This window comes from Pteropus vampyrus, unplaced genomic scaffold (genome assembly GCF_000151845.1).
Source record: "Pteropus vampyrus isolate Shadow unplaced genomic scaffold, Pvam_2.0 Scaffold53, whole genome shotgun sequence".
Taxonomy (NCBI): domain Eukaryota; kingdom Metazoa; phylum Chordata; class Mammalia; order Chiroptera; family Pteropodidae; genus Pteropus; species Pteropus vampyrus.
Window position 1 is genome coordinate 4,089,776 of NW_011888834.1, and position 22,645 is coordinate 4,112,420.

At 39.9% G+C, this 22,645-nt stretch overlaps 1 protein-coding gene across 3 annotated transcripts in view; it reads left to right on the top strand.

Annotated features, from left to right (window-relative positions):
* The window catches only part of SH3RF1 (SH3 domain containing ring finger 1), a 145,864-nt gene extending 123,874 nt beyond the window's left edge, over positions 1–21,990 (top strand). For all 3 annotated transcript variants that reach the window (XM_011360283.1, XM_023530731.1, XM_023530730.1), the window contains 4 exons: positions 958–1,205; positions 2,341–2,702; positions 11,054–11,406; positions 19,589–21,990. In XM_011360283.1, the coding sequence (XP_011358585.1) occupies positions 958–1,205; positions 2,341–2,702; positions 11,054–11,406; positions 19,589–19,757 (1,132 nt within the window). In that variant the 3' untranslated portion in view covers positions 19,758–21,990. The remainder of the gene's footprint in view (positions 1–957; positions 1,206–2,340; positions 2,703–11,053; positions 11,407–19,588) is intronic.
* Positions 21,991–22,645: the final 655 nt, after the last annotated feature.

Consider the following 22,645-nt stretch of genomic DNA (forward strand, 5'->3'; position numbering starts at 1 on the left):
TTACTTACAGTAAATTTTTTGTTATTCATCATGGAAAATAATAAGGACATTTGAGTAAATGAAGTATTCTACTTAGTAGAAAGTTACTATGTATAGAATTGTTTAAATGAATTTAGAATATAAGAAAATATATTGCACAAAAATATACCAAACCTAATTTAATTAAATTCAACCAGTAAGTATTTGTTTAGAGCTTACTGTACCACTATACCTGCAAATCCTGGAGAAATGGAAAAGAAACATTTCACACTAGCTCTGTCTTCCAGGAACTTTTTTACTGAGTCAGGAGTACTTAATAATAAATTTACTAAAAAATAACACACCACGTTTTGTAATCAAGGGCCATAGATGGAAGAAATCCACATGAAATAGAGTAGTCAAAGCCTTAAACTTGAACCTTAGGCAAGGCTTCTTGAAATGATGGGATTTCCTCTGGGTCTTGACACATAAATGAGATTAAGGTAGGTCAAGAGAAGCCAGAGAGGACATTCCGAGAGTGCTTATATATGTGTATGTGCACACGTGTGCATTACACAAGCACTTGTGTGATATGGAGCTAGGGACAAGCAGGGAGAAGGGCAGAAAACATGAGCAAGGCTATGGAAATGTGATTGTAAGGTAAGAAACTTGGCTTCTTGGTAGATGAAGGAGGAAAATCCAGGGCATTAAATCAGTGGAGAGGTTTGGCCTTGGTATGGAGAGCTGACTGCAATAACTGTACATTCTTGAGCAGTATGATGTATGATTTTTGTGACTTAGAATACATTTCAAGACCTTTCTCTGCCTCAGGACCATTGTTACTTTGAATTTTCTATTCTTACATTTATAAAAATAATTTCATTCATTTTTTTTAAATGTTCTGTCTTAAAGCTCTGAGTCATTTTTCTTGCATTTAATTGTTCTGTCTTCCACTTTACTGAAGGACTGAGCTTTCTGTCTGTTTTTCTGTCATGGCAGAGCGGTGACAGGTGCTTCTCAAGCTAAAGTCCCTGTGTCTACAGCCGGTCAGACAAGTCGGGGGGTGACCATAGTCAGTCCTTCCACTGCGGGAGGATCTGCCCAGAAGTTCCAAGGAAATGGTATGGCCGAGAGCCCCAGTGTTGTACCCACAGCCGTGGTGTCAGCAGCTCACATCCAAACAAGTCCTCAGGCTAAAGTCTTGTTGCAGATGACAGTCAGCCAGGCCCGAAATGCCGCAAGGACAGGTAAGGAGGAAACCAGACTGGGAAGTATCAGAAAAAGGGCTTGTCTGCCTAATATCACATCTTTAATGACAATTATTGATAAAAGCAATTGTAATATTAAAATAATGAATAACAGGAAATGGAAGTAGGCACAGTCTAGTCAATGGCACCTTACATCTGCTTATTTTGGCTAAAACGGCCCTGCATGTTAATTCAATCCTGATCTACAGATCGAAAGCCTGAAAGAAATTAGGCTGATCCTAAGAATGCCAATAGTACTTGAAACTATGACTTCTGTAGACAAGATTGTATGATCTCAGATCTCATTGCTGTCAGCTGCGTGTCCGCTGCATGATTGTCTGGTAACTGATATGCAGACGATTTTTTATGAATTTAGTCATAAGTCTGTTTTAGACCCAATGGGATCTTAAATAGCTTTCTCCTTTCTATAGCATTGAAAACCTACCAAGAGTCTTGGATAATGATGGGAGTAAACCTGTGACTTCTAACAGGAAAAAAAAAAAAAAACAAAAGAAAGAAAGAAATTAATAAGAAAAGGGAGAATTATTTTTGAAAAGGACTGGATGGAGGCCAGGATAGTTTGACACTGTAGAGCAGGGGTCCCCAACCCCCAGGCCATGGACAGGTACTGGTCTATGACCTGTTAGGAACTGGGCAGCACAGCAGGAGGTAAGTGGCAGGTGAGTGACAAGCAAGAGAAGCTGTGTTTGCAGCTGCTCCCCAATGCTAGCATCACCGCCTCAGCTCCACCTCAGATTGTTAGGTGTTAGATTCTCATAGGAGCACTGGTCTCTGGTGCCAAAAATGTTGGGGACCCCTGCTGTGGAGGACCGTCAGAAACTGGCTCCGTGTCTCTAATTCCATGGAAAGGCCTTCTCTCTAACCGAAGGGCCTCAGAGTCATAGCTGAGCTTCTAGGCACTCGATAGATTTAAGGACTGATCTAGAAGGAGAACAGTGTCTAGGGACCCCACTAAGATTAAGTGCTTTTAAACCTCCGTACATCCATTATTTATTGTAATAAATGCAATAGCAACCTATCATTATTGTCTGATACAGTGAAATGACTCATGTTTTGGTGAATAGCATTTATTGGAAAGTTGGATTTCACTCTGTTCTCTCTTGTCGTCTGCTAGTTGCAGCACACAACCAAGAACGGCCTACAGCAGCAGTGACGCCCATCCAGGTGCAGAGCGCCGCTGGCCCAGGCCCGGCAGCCGTGGGCCTGCCGCATCATCCCCTGGCCTCCCCACAGCCCCCACCTCCAATGGCAGGCCCTGCTACCCATGTCACTGCCGTCAGTATGGGTCGGGCCAGTGCACCCCTGGCCTGTGCTGCAGCTGCTTCACTGGCATCCCCAAGCATCCCCCACACTGCTCTGGAGACCGAGCCCAGTGGCCAGGCAATGACTATTCTCTCTGGACTTTCCACCTCTCCTGAGAGCGCTTCCTCCGCTTGTGGGAACAGTTCGGAAGCTAAGCCAGACAAGGATAGTAAAGTAAGACCAACATCCCATGTCTCTGCTTATGTGGTGTCCCATCTTTTCTACTGGTGAAACGGCTCATGCAGCAGATGCCAGTCACTGTGTCAGGGGCTGGACTCATGTTTCTCTGCGTTTAAAGGCCCGCTCGTTGCTAGGCCTTGTGTTAGACTTTGGGAAGCTGCAGCAAATAAGACATGGTCACTTCTTCTGCAGCTTAACATCTCGTGGAGGGGTTTCCTTTCCCCGTAGTTACTCATTCTTTCATCATTTCGCTGTCCTTAATTCTTCCTCTTCAGTCAGTTTTGTTTCTTGTTAACAGTCTGCCAAAAAAAAAAAAAAGAAAAAGGAAAAGAAAAAAAATTTAACATACAAAGGAGTTGAAACTGTTGATCAGAAGTGTTATTTTTGGATTTATTTCTTCTGTGGCATATTTGGTTATAATCAGCATGGATAGTTTTTCTCTTGACTTGAAATGTAGGGGGAAATTATTTTCTAAATCCATCGATCTTTTAAAACTCTCTCTGTTGGGCTGAATTTCAAAGAAAATATAAATGGAAAGCTTTGTTTGAAAGACCGACTTATGGTTGAGTTTGGACACAGGTGGTTGGAGGCAAGGAAAATAGATGATGATTAAATGTGAACAGAAAGAGAAGAGTAAGAACAAAGTCTGGATATTGTATTGTATTCATGACTTTTTCCTCAGCATTTCATGCATTTCTTTTTAAAAGCTCAGTTCCAAGAAGCTCTAGGGTAGTCATAAACTGTTAGCCACCTGGTGTAGTCATAATGGATGTCGCTCTATTTAAATGGTTAGGTAAGCCTGTAAATGGGGGTTTATAAGGAAATAAACTTTATAGCCTACTAAAAAGTTAATATTTAATTGTTGGGTTAGCATGAGTGTTTTTCAAAAAGATTGGTATCTCTTCAGCGTTTATAATTAACTACATTAAACTTACACTCAAGCTGACATGTTCAACTTTGTCAATATCTTTAAAAGAACTATGGTTTTGATTTTAATGTTTGGAACAATGTGTCTCAGGGCCCTTGTCACTGAGGAAAACAGAGACTCTTCAGCCCCTGCTCCTCCACCCCCAGGAAAGAATTCATTGAATCTCTGAGGCTTGAAAGGGACCTGTGCTAGACAGAATAATGGCTCCCCAAAGTTGTTCACGTCCTAATCCCTGAAATTTGAGAATATGTTTCCTTACATAGCAAAAGGAATTTTATAGGTGTTATTAAATTAAAGATTTTGCGGTGAGGGGGTTATCCTGGATTATCAGGGTGGGATGAGTATAATCACAAGGATCTTCGTGAAAGGGAGACGGGAGGATCAGGGCCTGAGAAGATGTGACCTCAGAAGAGGAGATCGGTGTGATTTGAGGAAGGAGCCATAAGCTGAGAAATGAAGCAGCTTCTAGAATCTGGAAAAGACAAGGAAGCTGAGTCTTCCCTAGGGCCTCCAGAAGGAATGCAGCCCTGCCAACACCTTGATTTTAGGACCTGACTTTCACCATGAAGTTTATGGTAATTTGTTATGGCAGCAACTAATACAGAACCTTGGGGATTATCCTGTTGAGTACCCATCCTTGACAAACACTGGCCTTTGTTTGGAAGCCATGTTGACTGTGAGGGCCTTTGCTCCAGAGTGTCCCCTGCCATTTTCTTTATTTCGATTTGCTGGGTAGAAAGTGTTGATCTCCTTTCCGTATGATCTCTTGAGGTATTTCAGGTTTATCTTCTTTTTTTAGGGTTATACTCTTAAAGTTTTTTTCATTGTTCCTCATGTCACAGGTTGCAGATTTTCTCTACCTAAATTTATTACCCCATTTAATGTTCCAGGTCCACTAAAGAAAGTTTTCCTGGTTGATATAAATTTAATAATTCCATGATTAACATGTCGTTTAGCCCACATTCCTCCATCCTGTCCACCAGGGTATCATGGCAGAACTTAGTAAATGCCCATTGAGATATAAATGTCTTTTACATTCTCCAACCAAACAATTCCCCAGTGGCCCCATCATCTCAGCTGTTAGTTATTGTCAGCAAACGTCTCCTGGGAGGGCAGTCTCATTTCCTTTTCTGAGTAAACCTTTCATTTAATACACTGTTCTAGAATTTTCCGGACAGTCTTCAAAATGCATTGCAGTCTTCTTTTTTTTTTTTTTTGACAATTATGACTGTACATGCCCTTCTTTGGCCTACCAAGTTGACCTGATCCCAGCTTCACCAGGATCTGTCAAAGATTATTGGTTGCATTTCAGCTCTTCATTTTCTTTGCACACTGAGATGAATTCGGCCTGTCAAGAGTAGTCGTTTGATCTCTAAATCCCAATCTCTTCACCCATTTCTCTCTTACTAAGGTTCATTCTTCCTTTCTAGTCTGAAAATCATCCTTCCTTTTCTTCATACCATCTAAGAACCATCATCTCTTCCAAACGGCAGGTCTATGTCTTTCTTGTTGTGGCTTCAAACATAACTTTAAAGCAGCCCACGTACACACGCACCCTTTTTTTTTCTTGGTCTTTAGAATTTTTGCAACTTTAAGTTCATGTGGATCATGATAATGTTCTTTCTTATGAGCTCTTCTCTTGATCTTTTTGTAGAAATCTTTTAAAAAATTTGAGCCCATTAGGCTGCTCCCTGGAGGATCACATCAGTGCCTTTATATGCCTCTACATTTTCATCTGCTGGGACAAATTAGCAATTGTACATTATAGTTAGAATTTCATTCTGGAGAGCCCTCCCAATCCTCTTGAAGTATCTTCCCTTTTGAGTTTCAGGTCATGCATATATTTTTTTGAACTTAAAATCAGTTCTTTTAAACTTTACAGTTCAAATCTAACTACAGCCAGCTTCTCTTTGGGTGCTTGCTTCCAAGTTCTCAATATTTCTGCTTCACCAGCTGAACCTCTCCATCCCCCACCTGGTCTCTTCCTTTCCCTCAGTTGATCAGAATCAGATCCAGAGTTGCAGTTTGCTCATGTTTCTGTAAGATTAAATTATCAGCAAGGCAAGGAAAAAGTGGATCAGAGATTCTAGTTTTAGTTGAGACTTCCAGCAAATATCTAGGTATTTGACCATTCCCTTGTTATTTTTGTCTTCTTTTGTCATTAGGTGATCTGCATCATTCATGTACTTAAACTCTTGAGGCAGTGTGGGGTGCGTCCCCCAAACGATAGCTTGTCGATTATTCTTTTCTCTTTACCAAAATGCACCACAGAGGTGCGTAACTTTTCAGTGTGCACAGAGGACTATTGCAGCCCCTCGCCTGACTAGGCTAGTCCTTTTGAACAATATTTTACTTGGAAGTCCTCTCTCACAAAGTCTCAGAACTCTGTTTTTGTCTCTGATTTAAAATCTCTAGCTAATTTTGTCTGGTAACCGCATTCTGTGGTTTGATAAATAGGCATCTGAAACTCTGTAATATAATTCCCAAATGTCATCTCAGTTATTTCTTGGTTGAAATCTTGGGCCTTTCTGCAATTGCTATTCTTTCTGCAAGATCCCTGATGTGTTCTATAGTTACCGGTTTAACAGCTTTATCTGGACATTTTTCTAACTTCATATTCAATTTAAAGTCTTCATTGTTTGATCAGCTTGTCTCCAGGCAAATATGTTTTCCAATCCTTATGAGATACTCATGTATATGCATATGTATTTTTTTTGTTTCTTATTTTTAAAAAATTATGCATTCTTATTTAGAAGTTAGGGAAAATCTAAACATCTGAACAAAACCTAAGTATTATCTAAGATTTCAAAGAAAATCATTAATATTATGGTGCATGTATGCTTTTTTTTCCTTCATATACCAAAACATAATAAATATTAGTTTAGTGTAGTAAGCTTTCTTCACAAAATAAAATCTTTTCTTTAGCACCAATTATGTAGCTGGCTGTTCTTATATTCTCTCAGTTGTGTTAAAATAAGAATTTATTTGATCAGATATCTATTCAAATCAGGCAGTGCTAATCCGGAAGTGGTTAGGAGTGCTCTACCCACAAGAACTAGAGTCAAAACTTTTATAGAGAAGACAGGAAGCAATGCAAGGAAATTATTTGATTGGCTATAGCTTGAGTAATTGCCTTATTTGGGAAAGATTCATTAGTTGTTTGTGATTGGTTGTCCTTAGGTTTTGATTCCTTAACCTTGAGGCATTTATAGGTTTAGGTTTTCCTTTGCTAATGTAGGTTGCTAAGGCATTAGAACCACTCTAGTCTAATGGCCTCTAATTATACCTCTACTCATTTAATTTAACAGTTTTAAACCTCACATCAGAAAAAGAGGAGAAACCACCTCTGATCTCCCTTTACCCCATTTCCTAACCCTACCTTCTTAGTCTCTGAAGATGCTTTCTAAGTCCCCTGATGTTGTTATTTATTCTCCTGCAAATCAGCAGGAGTAGGTGTTGGCTTTCCCACTCTCCGCTGTCAGCTGGGTATGTTCTTGAAAGATAGCATTCCTACACGTGGTCAACATGCAGTGCCTCGACCCTCACCTCAAATTCCTAATGACTCTCTCCCTTAAGGAGCCAGCCACAGCTTTTCTTCAATCAATCCACTAATGTTTGAGGACGTTTGCTATCATTCTTGGTTTTCTTAAGCACAGGGTCCATCTGGTTTTTAAATGCCCATTTTCTTCTATTCTGAACACTTATCTTGAGGTCCCTAGTGATCACTTTCTTTGCTCACATGATTTTCCTTCGTCCCAGTCCTTTATTTTGCTGTCAGAAACCAAGATGGTCTGTGGGCTTTGCCATTTCATTTTCTTAAGGAGAAGCCCACCCTCCCTTTTAAGTGGTTGGAGTCACTATTCCTGCCCCTCCCAGCAGCCGGGATCCAGACCAGGTCTGGACAGTGCAGATGTGCACAGAGTTCAGCTCAGAGTGACGTTCGTGATCACCAGCCTTTAGGTACATGTCTCTGCTCTTGTCATTCCATGGCGTAGATGTGCTTCTAGAGATGATGCCTGTGCTGAACTCACAGAAGAGTAGGGGCTTGGTTCAAATCTCACTTTTGCCCCTTACTAGCAGTGTGATTTTAGGCAAGTTTAGAGAAGTTTAGGCAATGAGAATAATATCGATGCCTATCTCATCAGATGGGTGTGAAGAATAAATGCGAAAATCCTTGGAAAAGCATTTAATAAGATTCTTGAATCCAGTGGTGTTTAACCATCTCTAGAATTTCACATGGCCTTTCCCTTTCTCCACACACTTCCTTAAAAAAGCCTTTCCTGAGCCCCCTGCCTCCCCAATCCCCTTCCCCAGCAGACAGCAACCCCTGGTCATTTTCTCTCCCCTTCCCGAGCTTTATTTTTCTGCAGAGTACCTGTTTTACAGCCACGTTGGTGTCTCTGCTGGAGAATGTGAACTGCTTGTTGTCTTGCTCACCGTTATATTCTCATAGCCTAGCATGTTGGTGGTTCATATAAAACACTCAATAAATATTTATTGAAAAAATGAATGATTATTATTAGACAATTATATGAATTAAGTTTTTGAGATTCCTTACCTAAGAACAGCGACTGGTTATTGGGAGTCTTACTGTGTAGATTTTTGATGGCCAATGGCCGAGAACACTATCTTTTGCTACTTTCTCTGTATATCTGAGAGCAAGGAGACAAATAAAGAGGAAAATTTAATGGGTAGAATGTGATTAATTATAAGTAAGAGATATGTAAAAATTTCTCTTTCTGGTTATCTGGTAATTATTTTCCAACCCAAATAATTCTTTTTTTTTTTTTAATCTGAAATGCGATTTTAAGTCATCAAATCTTCCGAAGAGAAAATTATGACTACAAAAATATTATTTCATCTAGGAGTAATTCCGTGGGAAACCCACAGGAGAGTAATTATTAAGGTTTATGTTAAAAGTTATGTCCCTTTTTCTGCATTCTAACATTACATTTAAAAAATTGCTTTGCTGATGTGTAGTCTTTATTAATTTTTCTATAGTTTTCATTTCTGCTGGATTTTGAAAAAACAAAGGTGCCCTTAGATGATAAGTGTCTGAGTTTGCAAAATTATCTCTCAAGTGGCACATCGTTCTGCTAACATAGGAAACATCAGAATATGATACTAAAAGCATAGCTCTTTGGAATTAGGGCAGCATCTTCTCTGTTTAACACCCCCAGCCCCTACCCCCAATCCTGCAACAGCACTAATTCTCTGCCTTCTGCTCCGTGGGTAGTCTGCAGTGGCTGATGATCATAACACATCCCCTAGAAGTCATTAAAGCAATCTGTATTTAATATGTTTAATCATTTTAGATGAACCAAGTCATCTTTCTTCTTAATCACTTTATAGGCTGTTCCCTGAGCACCATTCAGTTAAGTGATATTTTTCTGAGTGCCCAGACTGAGCTTTTAAGAAACATCTTTAGCTGTGGCTTGCTGAGATTGTAATTTATCAATGGACTTGATGTTCTTAGTAGATCTGTGGGGGTCCAGGGATTAGAGATGCTTTCTTACATCATGGCAGGGGAAGTTGTGGCTGGCTGCTGCTTTAGATGTGTAAGCTGTTGAACATTACTCTTTCCCAGCTCATTTTTCGGCCCTCCAGACCTCAGGCTCCCTTAAAGAAATGTGGCAGCAGCTTTAGCAGATGTTTCCTCAGACCATTTTATTAGTCATTGTGTAGAGAGAAGTCTTTATCACCACTGGATTTAAGAAATCCAGAATATCCTCTCTTACTTGTTTAGCGCTAGGATGAACTAAATATTTTTCCTTCCTCCCTCCTGTGTCATCCTATGCCAGTCTTAGCCTCTCAGCTCAGTAGGTGCAGGGCTCTGCTCTAGGCACTGGGTGTGATACAGAGATATATGAGGTGCAGGCACTGCACTCAAGCAGGTAGTCCATTTTTATAGGGTCATTTATTGGAACGCGTATAATAACCTCTTGGAAAATGTGAAGTTAAGTAAATGAAGCAAAAGCTAGTAAGGTGAGTCGAGGCCAGGTTTTAAAGAGAAATGCAAAAGAATTTTCCTCAGGCCGTGGTAGGGAGAAGAGGGATGTGCACTCAATCATTGATCAGCTTTGCTCATCTGAAGCCTGCGTTGAGCATGAACAGAAATGACAGGACTTCCAGCCGTCTCGCTCCTCCCTCTGTTTCTAACCCATAGGTTAACACTTGCTGTGAGCAGCATTAGGTAAATGGGGCCTGTGGTGCCGTCTCCCCAGATGCCTCTTCATCGTCTGATAAATGATACTTTTGTCTCTCTTTTTCTGCCATTCTCTCTCTAATGGAACTGTGTTATTATGAAGCCAGACTCTTTTCCCCAAGGGATTTTTACTGAGTATGAAGTAACTCATTCCCAAGAAAAATTCCTCGGTATTTTATCTCCTTGTGGGCCTCTCATAATTCTATTTTTCTATTAGTGGACCTTAATAATTCCAATTTGCCTATAGAATTTTCTATAGAATTGTTTCTCTATGAAATATTTTATTTCTAAGTCATGTTTCCCTTCAGAGGACTTTATAACATGGTTGACATCTTAGTAAAACAATCGAAAATGATGATTGATATCTGTGCTTGGTCATCAGAAAGAACACTGACCCTTAGGATTTGAGAATGAAGGAGAGCTAGCTCTAGATCTGGTTTTCCTAGAAGAGCAAAGAATGAAAATGTCAAAAAAGACAAAGGTTTAAGAGCTGGTTTCTGTGGTGCAGTATTGCTGGGAAAAATTCTCATTTCTACATTTTCTTACAAAAAGAGACGTAAAAATAGTTTTGATTATACTGAAGCTTTCTTTAAAAATTTGTAGGGTTATTTTTGGCTTTCTAAATAAGGAGGTACTTGTACAATAGAAATGGTTTGACTTCTATTATTTTGGGCTTATTAAATTTCATAAAGGTGACAGGTAAAAAGTGAGTGGTTTAGCCCTTAACTCTGTTCAAGATATTACTACCTAGAAGAAGTCAAGTCTGTGGATGGAGAGTAAAATGCTCTTATGTTTAATTCAGCATACATGAACTACAGATAGGATAGGCAAAATTTCGTGAAATTAAATCCATAATCTCAGATTTCCATTTTGTCCTAAAGTGTCTACTTCTGCCTTCACCAAGCTTGAGATGTGAATTGGTGAGTTTTTTGTTTTACATCTTTTTTATCTGCTTACTCTGCCTCAGTAGAAGATAGTAAGGAACAATGGAATGTTCAAAACAAGCAAAAACATGCAGGCAGAAAGAGAGAAGAAAGAGAAGCAAAAAGTTGGGTTAATAGCACACAGACATTGGTAGGTAGAGCATAAATAACTAAATGTCCACAAAAATAATTTTAAAGGTTCAAGTAAAAAATTGCAACTATAGCACCCTATAGATAGCAACAGTAACAATACCGTCAGTCTCCAACTAATTTACTTTTTTTTTTCTAGAAAGAAAAAAAGGGGTTGTTGAAGTTTATTTCTGGCGCCTCCACCAAACGGAAGCCCAGAGTATCCCCTCCAGCTTCTCCCACCCTGGAAGTGGAGCTGGGTAGCGGGGAGATGCCGCTGCAAGGAGCAGTGGGTCCTGAGCTGCCGCTAGGGGGCGCCCACAGCAGGGCCGGCTCCTGCCCCGCCGAAGGGGATGGTCCCGCCACGTCACTGGCCAAGTCTCTGATCCTGGATGCAATTCGTCGCAAGACTAGCTCCCTGGACTCTGCTGTTCCCATAGCACCGCCTCCTCGTCAGCCCTGCTCCTCCCTGGGCCCCGTCATGAATGAGTCTAGGCCTGTTGTTTGTGAAAGGTAAGTTCATTGCTTTTCCAGGAGAAAACTAAGAAATGTATAGCAGGGTTTATGCTGGAATATTTATTCTGACATTTAAGATATTTCTCTACATCCTCCTAAGTTTTTCTTTTTTAACTGAATCTGTAATAATAAACAAGTACTGACTTTCTTTTACCACTTGCTGTAACATTATCTAGTCTCTGCTTTTCCCTCCTATATTTCTTACACGGGTTAGGCCTCCAGACAACCACTGCAGAATAGTATCCGGATGAAATTTGACGGTCACTGGAAACTTGCTCACATCTACCTCCTCTTCTTGCTTCTCTTCCATCACCAGCAGTCGCTCCCCTGTTTGATCCTTTGCCTTTTTTACTAGTTATCTGCTACTTGTCAAGCTACTAGAGAATTCTGCACTAAGAGGATTCTCTTTGATTCTTCCTGAGTCAGAAGAGTGTGGTTCAGTTTCAGAGACCTGTCTCCCCTCCTGACCCAGTGACCTGGTTCAGTTACACTCAGAACAATGAGCCCAGTTTTAGTGATTCTGGCCTTGAATAACATTACAAATGTCAGCAGTTCTGTTTGATACAGTTGCTGGGGTTCTAGGAGTGCGCTAGGAAAGGAAATATATTTAATAAGACACATATCTACAGGACTCAATGAATTAAAAATGAAGCTCTGTTTGTTCCCCAGGAACACATCTTGAAGTATACTAAAAATAGTGGACTATTTTCACATAATGCATAAATATATAAACATTTGTTTCGAAAAGTGTCATCTGTTTTATTGTTTCTATAAACTTTATTCTCTCTGAACCTGTATTTCATAAATAAAGCAAATTTCTAATTTGTGAAAGTGTTGCCTTTTAGGTGGCATTTCCTGTGTTACTGGTTTGAAATCTTACTAAAAAGTGTTATACTTTAAAGTAGCTTAAATTCACCTTAACCCAACCTTTCATCAAAATCTCTCAGTCCTTCATTTATATAATTTTTTGAGCCTAGTTTTTTTACCCCAAAATAAACTGGAAAATAATAAACTTCAAATAACCTATATGCATTGAGTACAAAGTACACAATTTATTATACATTTTTTAATGAAGTGAAATAATTTTCTGTCCTAATTCTTATAAAATCAGTTTTGAAATGAGACATTACCCTAAAAAGTGTTCTTTCCCCACAAATAAAATCATTCTCTGTCCCCTCATCTATTGTGCTCTTTGTAAAGCTTTGAAATTTTGTCTTGAATTCACATAATCCTTTATTCTGAGGGCCAGTCTTTTTTCTTGCCATATTAGTCTGCTTTCCAGGGATAGACCCCTTCTGTCCCTGGAGTTGGTCCAGTGACTTGTTTACTGTCTTTTGGTCAAGAGGCTCCTCCTCTCCCCACCCCGAGGCATTGATCTGCAGTTTTTCCTTCGTGCCCTGAATGCTCTCCTCTTTTCCCTGTCATTTGTGGTGTTTGCGTTAGTGTTCTGAGTGCTCATTCACTTTGCCCAGACTCTCCCTAGGCGCTGGCTGGGGCACTGCTGCCTCCCACCCCATTGTGCATTCTTTTTCAGTTGCCAGATGTCCACAAGCTCTGTGGCTCCTGCATTCCGGCCCCTTCCTCTTAGAGGAGCTCATTTCTAACAGCAGGCTCCTGCTGTTCAGTGCGTCTGAAAAGGAGAACAGACAGGTGATGGCGGTTCAGGGAGCACAGAATGCACATCAGATAAGGAACACATAGATTTTAATGAAGGGACAGATGGGCACGGGCACTCTGGAATTCTCTGGAAGGTTTTTCATATAACCATTTCTGTTTTTACAAGTAGGAAAGAGGTCTTTGGAGAAGATTTGTGCCCAAGTTTATATTTTTATAATCCACATGTTCAATGGAAGATTAAATATAATAGCCAGCCTGACCAACTTTTCACAGCCCCTTTGCCTTCATATACTGATGGTGATAGTATTCATTTAACAAGGATTCTTACATCTGCCTGGCTTTAAAAACAATAGGAAAAATTTGTGGAAACAAGTAGTATAGGAAAACAGCCTTTACCCACTGAGAATGAAGTTATTTTTAATTAATAGAAAGCTACCAAGTATTTCATTTAGGGATTACCTGTTTTGATATTTCAAAAATTTCAACACAATGAAAAATACTTAATGCTAAAAAATGAAGGAATGACTTAGAAAGCATTTCAGGATCTTGAATTCCTTGATTCACAATCTAAATATCAACAGCTCCTGCCTTGGCAAAGTGTAGAAGCCTAGGGTTCTTTTGGTAGAATTTTTACTGATAGAATTTCATAGAACTGTTTTTCACTGTATAGTATTGGTATAGTATGAGATAGGATTCATATACAGATTATGAAAACAAGCATAAATTTTCTTCTCAAACCATGACCCTGTTCCATAAATCTAAAGTACAAAAATGTGACTAGGGCAGCCAGTGCTGTCAGTGGAGAGAAACCTTCATGTGATACAAAGACTTAAGCAATCTCACAATGAGGGAGGATGAATGTTGAGGTGTGTTGACAGGTCTTGGTGTCAGCTGAGACAATTCTTTGAGGAACGAAAGGATTCTTTTGTGTTTGTTGAAGAGACTGAAGAAAACAAGCAAGAAATAGTGCTATATCCTGGAGGCAGAAAATGTATGATTGACAATAGCATTAAGAATAGAACAAATATTTGGGGCTTTATTTTAGAGAGACTGAGAAAAAATAATCAGAAAGTTGCAAACAGAAAATAGAAATAAAATATTTCAGAAGGGGTGGCAAATGAAAGAAAATATGACAGATTTTTTTGTCTTCTAAAAAAATACAGATAAAGGGCTTAAAGAAACACAGCAAGTCATCTTTATCTGTGTATATTTTTAAGTTTAGGAATTAAACTGATAACCCATACTTATAAACCCATCTCCTAAATTAGAAAAGAACCTGTGATCTTTGTTCAGGGATTAAGCTAGAACACTTGGAAACATACGCATTGGATAGAGAGAGATTCAGAGAAAGGCAGTCGGCTTAACCAGCATGATTGATATTTGAGTCAGTGAAAATGATCCCACTGGGTGTAGCCGTGGACATAATTTACTTGGACTTCAAGCAAGCTGCAAAGTGAGTTAGTATGGTTTTGCCAGTGAAATACTTAATTGGATATTAGATTATTGCAGCAACTGGCAGAAAGCAGTAAATGGTTAGCCACCCAGACCAGAGCGATGGGCAGGGTGCCTCCCAGAGCCACAGAGGTTCCAGTTTGGGCAGTACCAGGTGAGATTAGAGACGAAAATGTATGAACTGCAGAGAATGTAAAAGAGACTAGAAAAATAAAGGAAATAGAAAAATTATACTAATAAAAAAGTGCAAGTGCCCATTTAGATGGAAGCCAGACACCATAGGCCAAACCAGGAAGATTGACATTAGGGTGTCAATGGAACTTCTTTCTGTAGCAACCCTCTATTTCTCTAATTACACCCTGGTAAATAACACCAAAAACTGAGTTAGAGCCCAGCAACCACCAAGAGGCAAAGGCCCATTCAAGGCCAAGTCTGTGAGCCACACTGTACCCTCCCCCCCCCCCCCCCCCGCCACTGCCTCGCAGGTGCTCTGTGCAAAGCGACCAAGAGGTGCTTTCCAACAGCCAGGATGCTGCTCAGCTTTGGATATTTTCCTTTTTTGTTTTTCTCTAATTTTTCCATTATTTTTATTCACTCATGGATTCATTCATTTATTTTTAAAATTGTGGTAAAATATATATCACATTTTTTCAAGTGTAAATTCAGTGCCATTAAGGGCATTCGCATTGTTGTATAACAATGTGTGTTGTTGTATGCATCGTATTGTATAACCGTCACTGTTATCCATTTCTAAAATTTTTCCATCGTCTCAAACTGAAACTCTGCATCCAGTAATCAATAACTCCCCATTCCTTCCTCCCCACCCCGCACTCCCACCCCCGACCCCGCACAGCCACCATTCTATTTTGTGCCTCTATGAGTTTGACCATTCTGTGTACACGTGAAATTGTGTAATTTTATCCTTTTGTGTATGGCCTTATTTCACTTAGTATAGTGTTTTCAGGGTTCATTCATGTAATTTTTGTCAGACTTTTATTCTTTTTTAAGTCTTGTACATTTTTTAAAATAGTTTTACTGCACAATTAGGCCTTTTCTTCTTTGTCATTCAGTATGCTTATTTAGAATCATGCTGTGTGCTATGCCAAATGGTGCGAGGCATGTAAGTGAATTATCATCGTCTCACCCCTCAAGCAGCTTACAGTCTAGTAGAATAAGTGAGACAGAGATGCAGATGGCAATAACACAATGTAAATTAGGCTAAGTGCCATAAAAATATGCATGAGGCCTCTGGGATCTGGTCAAGCATGAAATTATTTCCAGTCATTGGGACCACAGATTTCACAGGGAAAATTGGAGCAAGGCTTTGCGAGGCATCGATTGGGTGCAGATGGGCAGAAAGGTCGTCAGAGGGAGTTCCTGGTGGAAGGAACCACACGAGCCAAAGTGTAGAGTGGGGAAAGTGAAGGCCGTATTTAGGGGACACATTCAGGTGTCGAGGAGAATTTGGTGTATTCATGGAGACAATAGTAACTGTAGCTGTAAGGAGAGGCTAAGACCAGATCATTGAGGGCTTTCTATATCCTGCTGAGAGTTAATTAAGCTTACTCACAGACATTGATAAGCTGGTAACAGTTTTTGAGCGATAGCTAGCTACGAGTACTGTTGCCAGTTAAGAAAATTAATATGTCAGTGTAGAATAGAATGGAGACAGGAAGAGATTTGAGGCAGGGGGATTATTTAAACAGGTAGATTATTTTAGTAGGTAGAAGATAATGAGTTTGTCCATCAATGATGGTGGCAATGACAAGGAAGAGGAATGGGTGGGGTGCAGATTTTGTGAGTGGATCAGCAGGTCCCTTGGAGGTCATGGGAGAGTGGTCTTTGACTCCTGAGGTTCCGAGCTTCCCAAAAGCCCTATTCAAATAAAGACAAGCATAATTTGAGTGAAGCAGAGAGTGGAGCAGCAGATGTGAAGGGCCTCATCAACAGCTGCACCTTACATCTGCTCGTTGGTCTGGAAACATTCTACTTGGCAGAGCCTTTCCATGCCTGAGATAGTTGGCCAGTTGTGCCTAGTATTTGGCCTTAAGAGTCTATATTAGAAATCTGTATGCAAACTGCCTCATAAGGTTTGAGGCCAGGATCGAAGCTGGGAGATTTCTGAATAGAATCTGTTACTGCTGCACCTGGTAGTCTTCATACAATCAAGACTGTGTCACAGTTTCCATTATGCACATGATTTCTCATTCCACCCCCCAGAGATTTATAACTTAGCAATAAAAATGTGCTCCCACTGGAAACTTAGCAGGAAGATTATGTTCTTAGCCCAGCAGCAGTTCTAGTTTGAAAAATTTTTTGACAAAATTGGTTTAGTGCATTTTATAAAATGCAAATATTAATCTAATTTACTTCAAGTTTTTCAAGAACTATTTTTGTTCCATTTTACCTTGAAGGCAGCTCATAGAGAACTGGTGGGAACACATTTCATCAGAGATCTACTCTAAATGTGATCTGAGTCACTTGTACACTTTTTTCCAGAATTATAGAGCTTTGCTCAAATTTTAACTTTCCCCAAATGGCAACTCTTACATTGCTTTTTATGTAGATTTTTAGCCTGTTGGCAAGACTTGAGAAATCTCATCTGGATCCCTTCCTTCAGATAAGTCCAAGATGAAATTATTTGTCTCGCTTTTAGAGGTGTCAGAGAAGGGATTCCAAAACCTTAACTATGCCATTCTAAAGTTTGTCAAGTCTCATCAGGCAGTTTTTCTTTAGGCTGTAGCTTGAGCCTGTTTCCTGGGTAGTGGTGGCCAGCTACTGACTGGCCCATTCTTCACCTCCTTGAAGCATCAGGCCTCTCCCTGCCTACTTTTGCTTAAGCCATATGATCATAATGAAAGCTAGCATTTTGGGGAAGGGGGTAGTTTAACCATTTGACAGACACCTTATTAAGAGTATCACACTTATAATCTCACTACATTTCATGATAATACCTGTTTGACTCACTATAAATCCTACTCTACAGATGAGGAAACAGAGAGAGAGAAAGCTGAGACTATTGGCCCAAAGTTAATCTGCTCCAAATGACCTTTAATGGCTGTGTCAACCCCCAGGCCAGAGCTTTCTGCACAATGCCATGCCTCCTCCCTCATTCCATGCTTGATTGAACTCTGAGCCTCATTGTCTGTAAATACTCATGTTTGAATTAACTAAACCTTCCTTAGAAATGATAAGCCTGCCTCTGTGCTGTGCTTTTGCTTCAGATCTTGGAGAATAATTTGGTCTGTGTGCCCAAAATACCTTAGAATCGTTTGAGAAACCGCATGACCTTTGCACAGATGCCGTTTTAATAGAGTAAGAGCCTGGGACTCTTGCTATGATTCTTCTTAGCGAGCGTGGATTCTGGTTTTTATGGGATGGAGATTGGTGACATGAGCAGTCCTCTGAAAGGACTAGGCTCTAAGCTGGGTTTCATGAGTTATGGGGCAGTGCTACTGAATTCGTTCTATCATTTTTTAAACCATAACATTTTTTACTTAGTAGTCAAGAGTGGACCCTGTAAGGCTATAAACTTACTTTCTGACTTTGAGAACGACATGAAAGCAGAAAGTCAAAATCACCTTTATGACTGAATACTACATAGCATCAGAGAAAGATGTATATTCTCATTTTTTATAGTGTAACAAATTACCTCCAAAATTTAGTGGCTTAAAACGATAAACATTTGTTACGTCATAGCTTCTGTGTGTTGGGAGGTTGGGAGCAGCTTATCTGGGTAGTTCTGGCTTAGGATGTTTCTTGAGATCGCAGTCCACATGTCAGCCTGAATTGCAGTCATCTGAAGACTAGACTGGGCTGGGAGACTCCCTTCCAAGGTGGCTCACTCCCATCACTATTGGCTAGTTAGTTTTGGCTTTTGGAAAGAAACCTCGGTTACCCACCATGTGGTCCTCTCTATAGGAACGTTGAATTTCCTCTCAACATGGCAGCTGATTTTTCCCAGAGTGCATGATCCAAGAGAAAGTAAAATAGAAGCCACATGACTTAGCCTTAAAAATCACACACTGTCCTTTTCACAGTATATTATTGGTCACACAGTTCATCCCTATGCATTATGGGAGGAGACCGCACAAGAATCTGACTACTAGGAGGCAAGCTCACCAGGGGCCATCTGGAGGTTGGTTACCATACACCACCTTTTTTCCCCTTTGGTTGGGAAAAGCAAGAGAGGAGTAAAGGAGGGCAATAATGCTTGGAAAATAGAGAGGAATAAAGGATATGGAGCATAAATCAAGTCACTTCCCTCTGGCTTCCATGGCTGCCAACTATAATTTTGCAGAAGGAGACTAAGAAGCATGGAAGCAGGGAATAAATAATATTAAACCAACAAGGCTTCTGGGGTTTTGGGGTGGTAATTACAACTTTTCCCACTGATCGTCTGAGTTGAGAACCAAAGGAGAAACAGACACAGTTATCACACTAATGGAGGTCAGAATGCTCCCTGTCTAGATCTTGGCGCAGCCTGCCTGAGGGAGAATTGGGGTGGGTAAGGCGGATGAATTTCCTTAGATTTGCTGCCATATCCATGTCGAGCCCCAGTGGAAGGGACACAGAGAGACGGACTTCCAGACCCACTTGCGGAAGGCTGGCCTGATCCCTGATCACTCCATGCTCCCAGCATGGGCACAGAGGCAGAGCCAGAGGCCTCTTGGCCTGGAGTCAGGCAGTTCAGAGATAGGTGAACCTACGTGCTCAGCTACTTCTCTGTTTCACCAATCAAATAAATCTGCTCCTTTCTTCTTGGAGAAGACGGGCAAGCCATTTCCTCCTGGGAAATGGAATAAAACTTTCCTTCTGTATGTCCAAGGTACAGACCCTGGGAGTGGACAACGTTGGCTCTCTCTGTAAAGGGCGTTCAAATAAACCAGTCTGGGTCACCAATAGCAGACTGTTCCACAGATCCAAACTCTGTTAACGCCAAGTTTCTACTAAACAGAGAATAATTGTGTTTTGAGTTGTTTTACAGACATTTGAACAAATCATGCTACTTCCTATTCTGTTTATGTTTAAGGCTGTACAGACTAATAGTATACCATTTTTTTCCCACTATTTTGAATGGTCTTAACTAAAATCTCTCTCTCTTTTCTAGGCACAGGGTGGTGGTTTCCTATCCTCCTCAGAGTGAGGCCGAACTTGAACTTAAGGAAGGAGATATTGTGTTTGTTCATAAAAAACGAGAGGATGGCTGGTTCAAAGGCACATTACAACGTAATGGGAAAACTGGCCTTTTCCCAGGAAGCTTTGTGGAGAACATCTGAGGAGACTAACGTTGAGAAGGCTTAAAATCATATCACACAGCAAAATAGCACAACACAATGTAATCGAAAGAGCACATTTGTGGACTTCCAGATGGTCAGGAGATGAGCAAAAGATTGGCATGTGACCCCAGTGCCCCCCAGCACATTTAGACCAGCAAACAGCGTGACAAAGGCGTTTGTGTGGGTTTTGTCACTCTGGATTCTGATGTATAAGGTGTGCCTTGTACTGTCTGATTTACTATACAGAAAAGCCTTTTTTTTTTTTTTTAAAGATATATAGCTACAATGGACAATTGTTTACAAGGCTTAACTAATTTATTTGCTTTTTTAAACTTGAATTTTTCTTGTAATAGATAAATTCCTTGGATTATGATTTTAAGAAATTATTAATTTATGAAATGATAGCTAAGGAGAAGCTGGATTATCTCCTCTTGAGAGCAAGAGATTCTTTTTGACATAGAATGAACCTCCTCTTCTCCCCACGCCGGTGTTATTTTTTGTTTTTTTTAAGACAAATGCCAGTTCTCTGATTTGATTTTCCTCTTTGGGAAATCAAAACACACGACTGAATCAATATCAATAAGGGCCTGGGGTAGGGAAACAGAAACTTGAGAAAAGAGGTTAAGGATTGCCTGTCTTTCTGGTTTGGTCAGGAATCATCCTTAAGACCTAGTCCTCAATTTAATTTTGTGGGTTTTTAATTTTCCTAGAATGAAATCAATGAAGCGATAAGGAAGAGTAAAGCACAACCCTTGAACAAAAATATATTCAGAGATATATTTAGTTTTATAAGAGAAGCAGCTCAATTCATTGATTGGAAATTGGAAAAATTGAAGTTGTACTCCTGTCTGAGAATGGCTATGAACTGTAATTGCCCATTTTACCCCAACTGCTCTGCATGCCCAGGACACAGTAAAGCGTTTGTGAGATAGTGGTGGTAAGTGATGCACTCGTGCTAAAGTCAAAGGCTATGTAAGAAACACTGTGAAAAGTTTACATTCATTCATTGTGAGTCTTTTCCCACCATCTTGCATGTGTTACTGGATTCCCACAGTAATCTAGGCTCTGCATGGTGTGTATATTTCATTGCAATTTCCTGTTGAGGTGAGTTTGCGCTCAGAATTGACCAATGCAGGAGCTGTAAAATAAACAGTACTCTTTTTCTCTACTCCCAAAGCCACTACTGACCAAGGTCTCTGAGTGCACTCACTCCCTCCCTGGCCAAGGCATCCGTCAGCCATGACACAAGTCATTAGTGAAAATGCTCCGTTATGTCCTCCCAGCTGATGGATATGAAGGGAGAGCTGGGAGGCTGCTCCTGTGACTGTTCTCTGGCAGCTCTAGGAGGCTTGGCACAAGTGAGAGTGCCCACACCTTACAATTGTGGCAAGACCCAGCTGAGCCCGTCTTTTTATATCCATTCTTTGATGTCATTGGCCTCTTTTACCCATTTCACTCCCGTGCCACGCAGTCGTGGGTCTGGGTAATCCTGAAAACAAGAGGGAAGACAGCCTGGTAGTGAATGAAATCATTGCCACAGTTTTCTCATGGATGAATAAACAAATACAAAAACGCTTTTCATATTTTGCTTTTAAGAATTACAACTGGGAAATAGAAACATGAACTGAAAAGTCTTCTTGTAATAGCAGGAGGTTTCATGGTCTTAAAAAGATATATGTGATTGAAATGAAATCATTCCTAAATTAACCATTTTTTTATAAGACACTGTACATTATGTTCCTGTGTGTTGAATTTTTTTAAAAACACTTGGATATTCATGTAATATATAAAGTTTTGGTGAAATGAACTTTAGTTAGAAAAAAAAGCTGACATCAGCTTTCATCTGTGTAAGTTGACACCAATGTGTCATAATCTTTATTTTGGGAAATTAGTGTATTTTATAAAAATTTTAAAAAGTAAAAAGACTACTACAGGTTAAGATAATTTTTTACCTGTCTTTTCTCCATATTTTAAGCTATGTGATTGAAGTACCTCTGTTAATAGTTTCCTGGTATGGTTGGTTAAAATTTCACCTGTTAATAGATCACTTAGATAATATAATGTACGGGTTTTTCTATTGTTTTTTTGGAGACAGTAGGTGGAGATTTTGTAACGAGGGCTTGTTACACGGCAATAGGGTAATGATAAAATTGCAATTTATCATTTCTCTTCATGTTAATAATTTGAAGATTGGAGAAAAGGTTCAAGATTAAAATTTGATGTTCATCCTTTATATGCCCTTTGTGTCAATCTTTAAAATCGTTTTCTTTTTTTTTTAACCTGGGACACATTAGACTTATTTTCTACTTCATAAAAATTCTGTGCATGATATCTCAAAGAGAAGTGTCCTCAAATAATCAGTTTGGTGGTTGTGGTACATTTTATCTCCAACTAGCAAACCTTATTTGGTTAGTTCCCCCAAGAAGTTTAGTCTTCTTAAAGTGGTGTGTGAAGTTTCACCAGGGGTTATGTAACACTTCTGCTCCCCTCTCCCTCTTTGTGGTGGCTAAAACAGTCTGGCGACTGCTGGAAGTTTTGTCTTAGCCGTAGAAGGCGTACCGGACCTACAAGCAACTTGGGTCTCATCAAGGCTTGAAAACACAGTCTTTAGACTCACTGTGATTTTAATCTTCCATGGAATACCAACAAGTCGTAAGTTTAAAAGAACCACGTATGTCATTTAAAAAAATATTTTCCTACTTTAACTTTAGTTACTTTAACTTTAGTTACTATCAAATTACTTATCAGAATGAATAATTAGGAATTCTATGTTGTATCATAGTTTTGCCAAAAAAAACCTCTTTTTGTAACCATCTGGACAAGTCAGTTATTACTCAGTTTCCTCCTGTTGCTGGTCTGTGTACCTCCCTGAGTGAAGGTGAGGCACG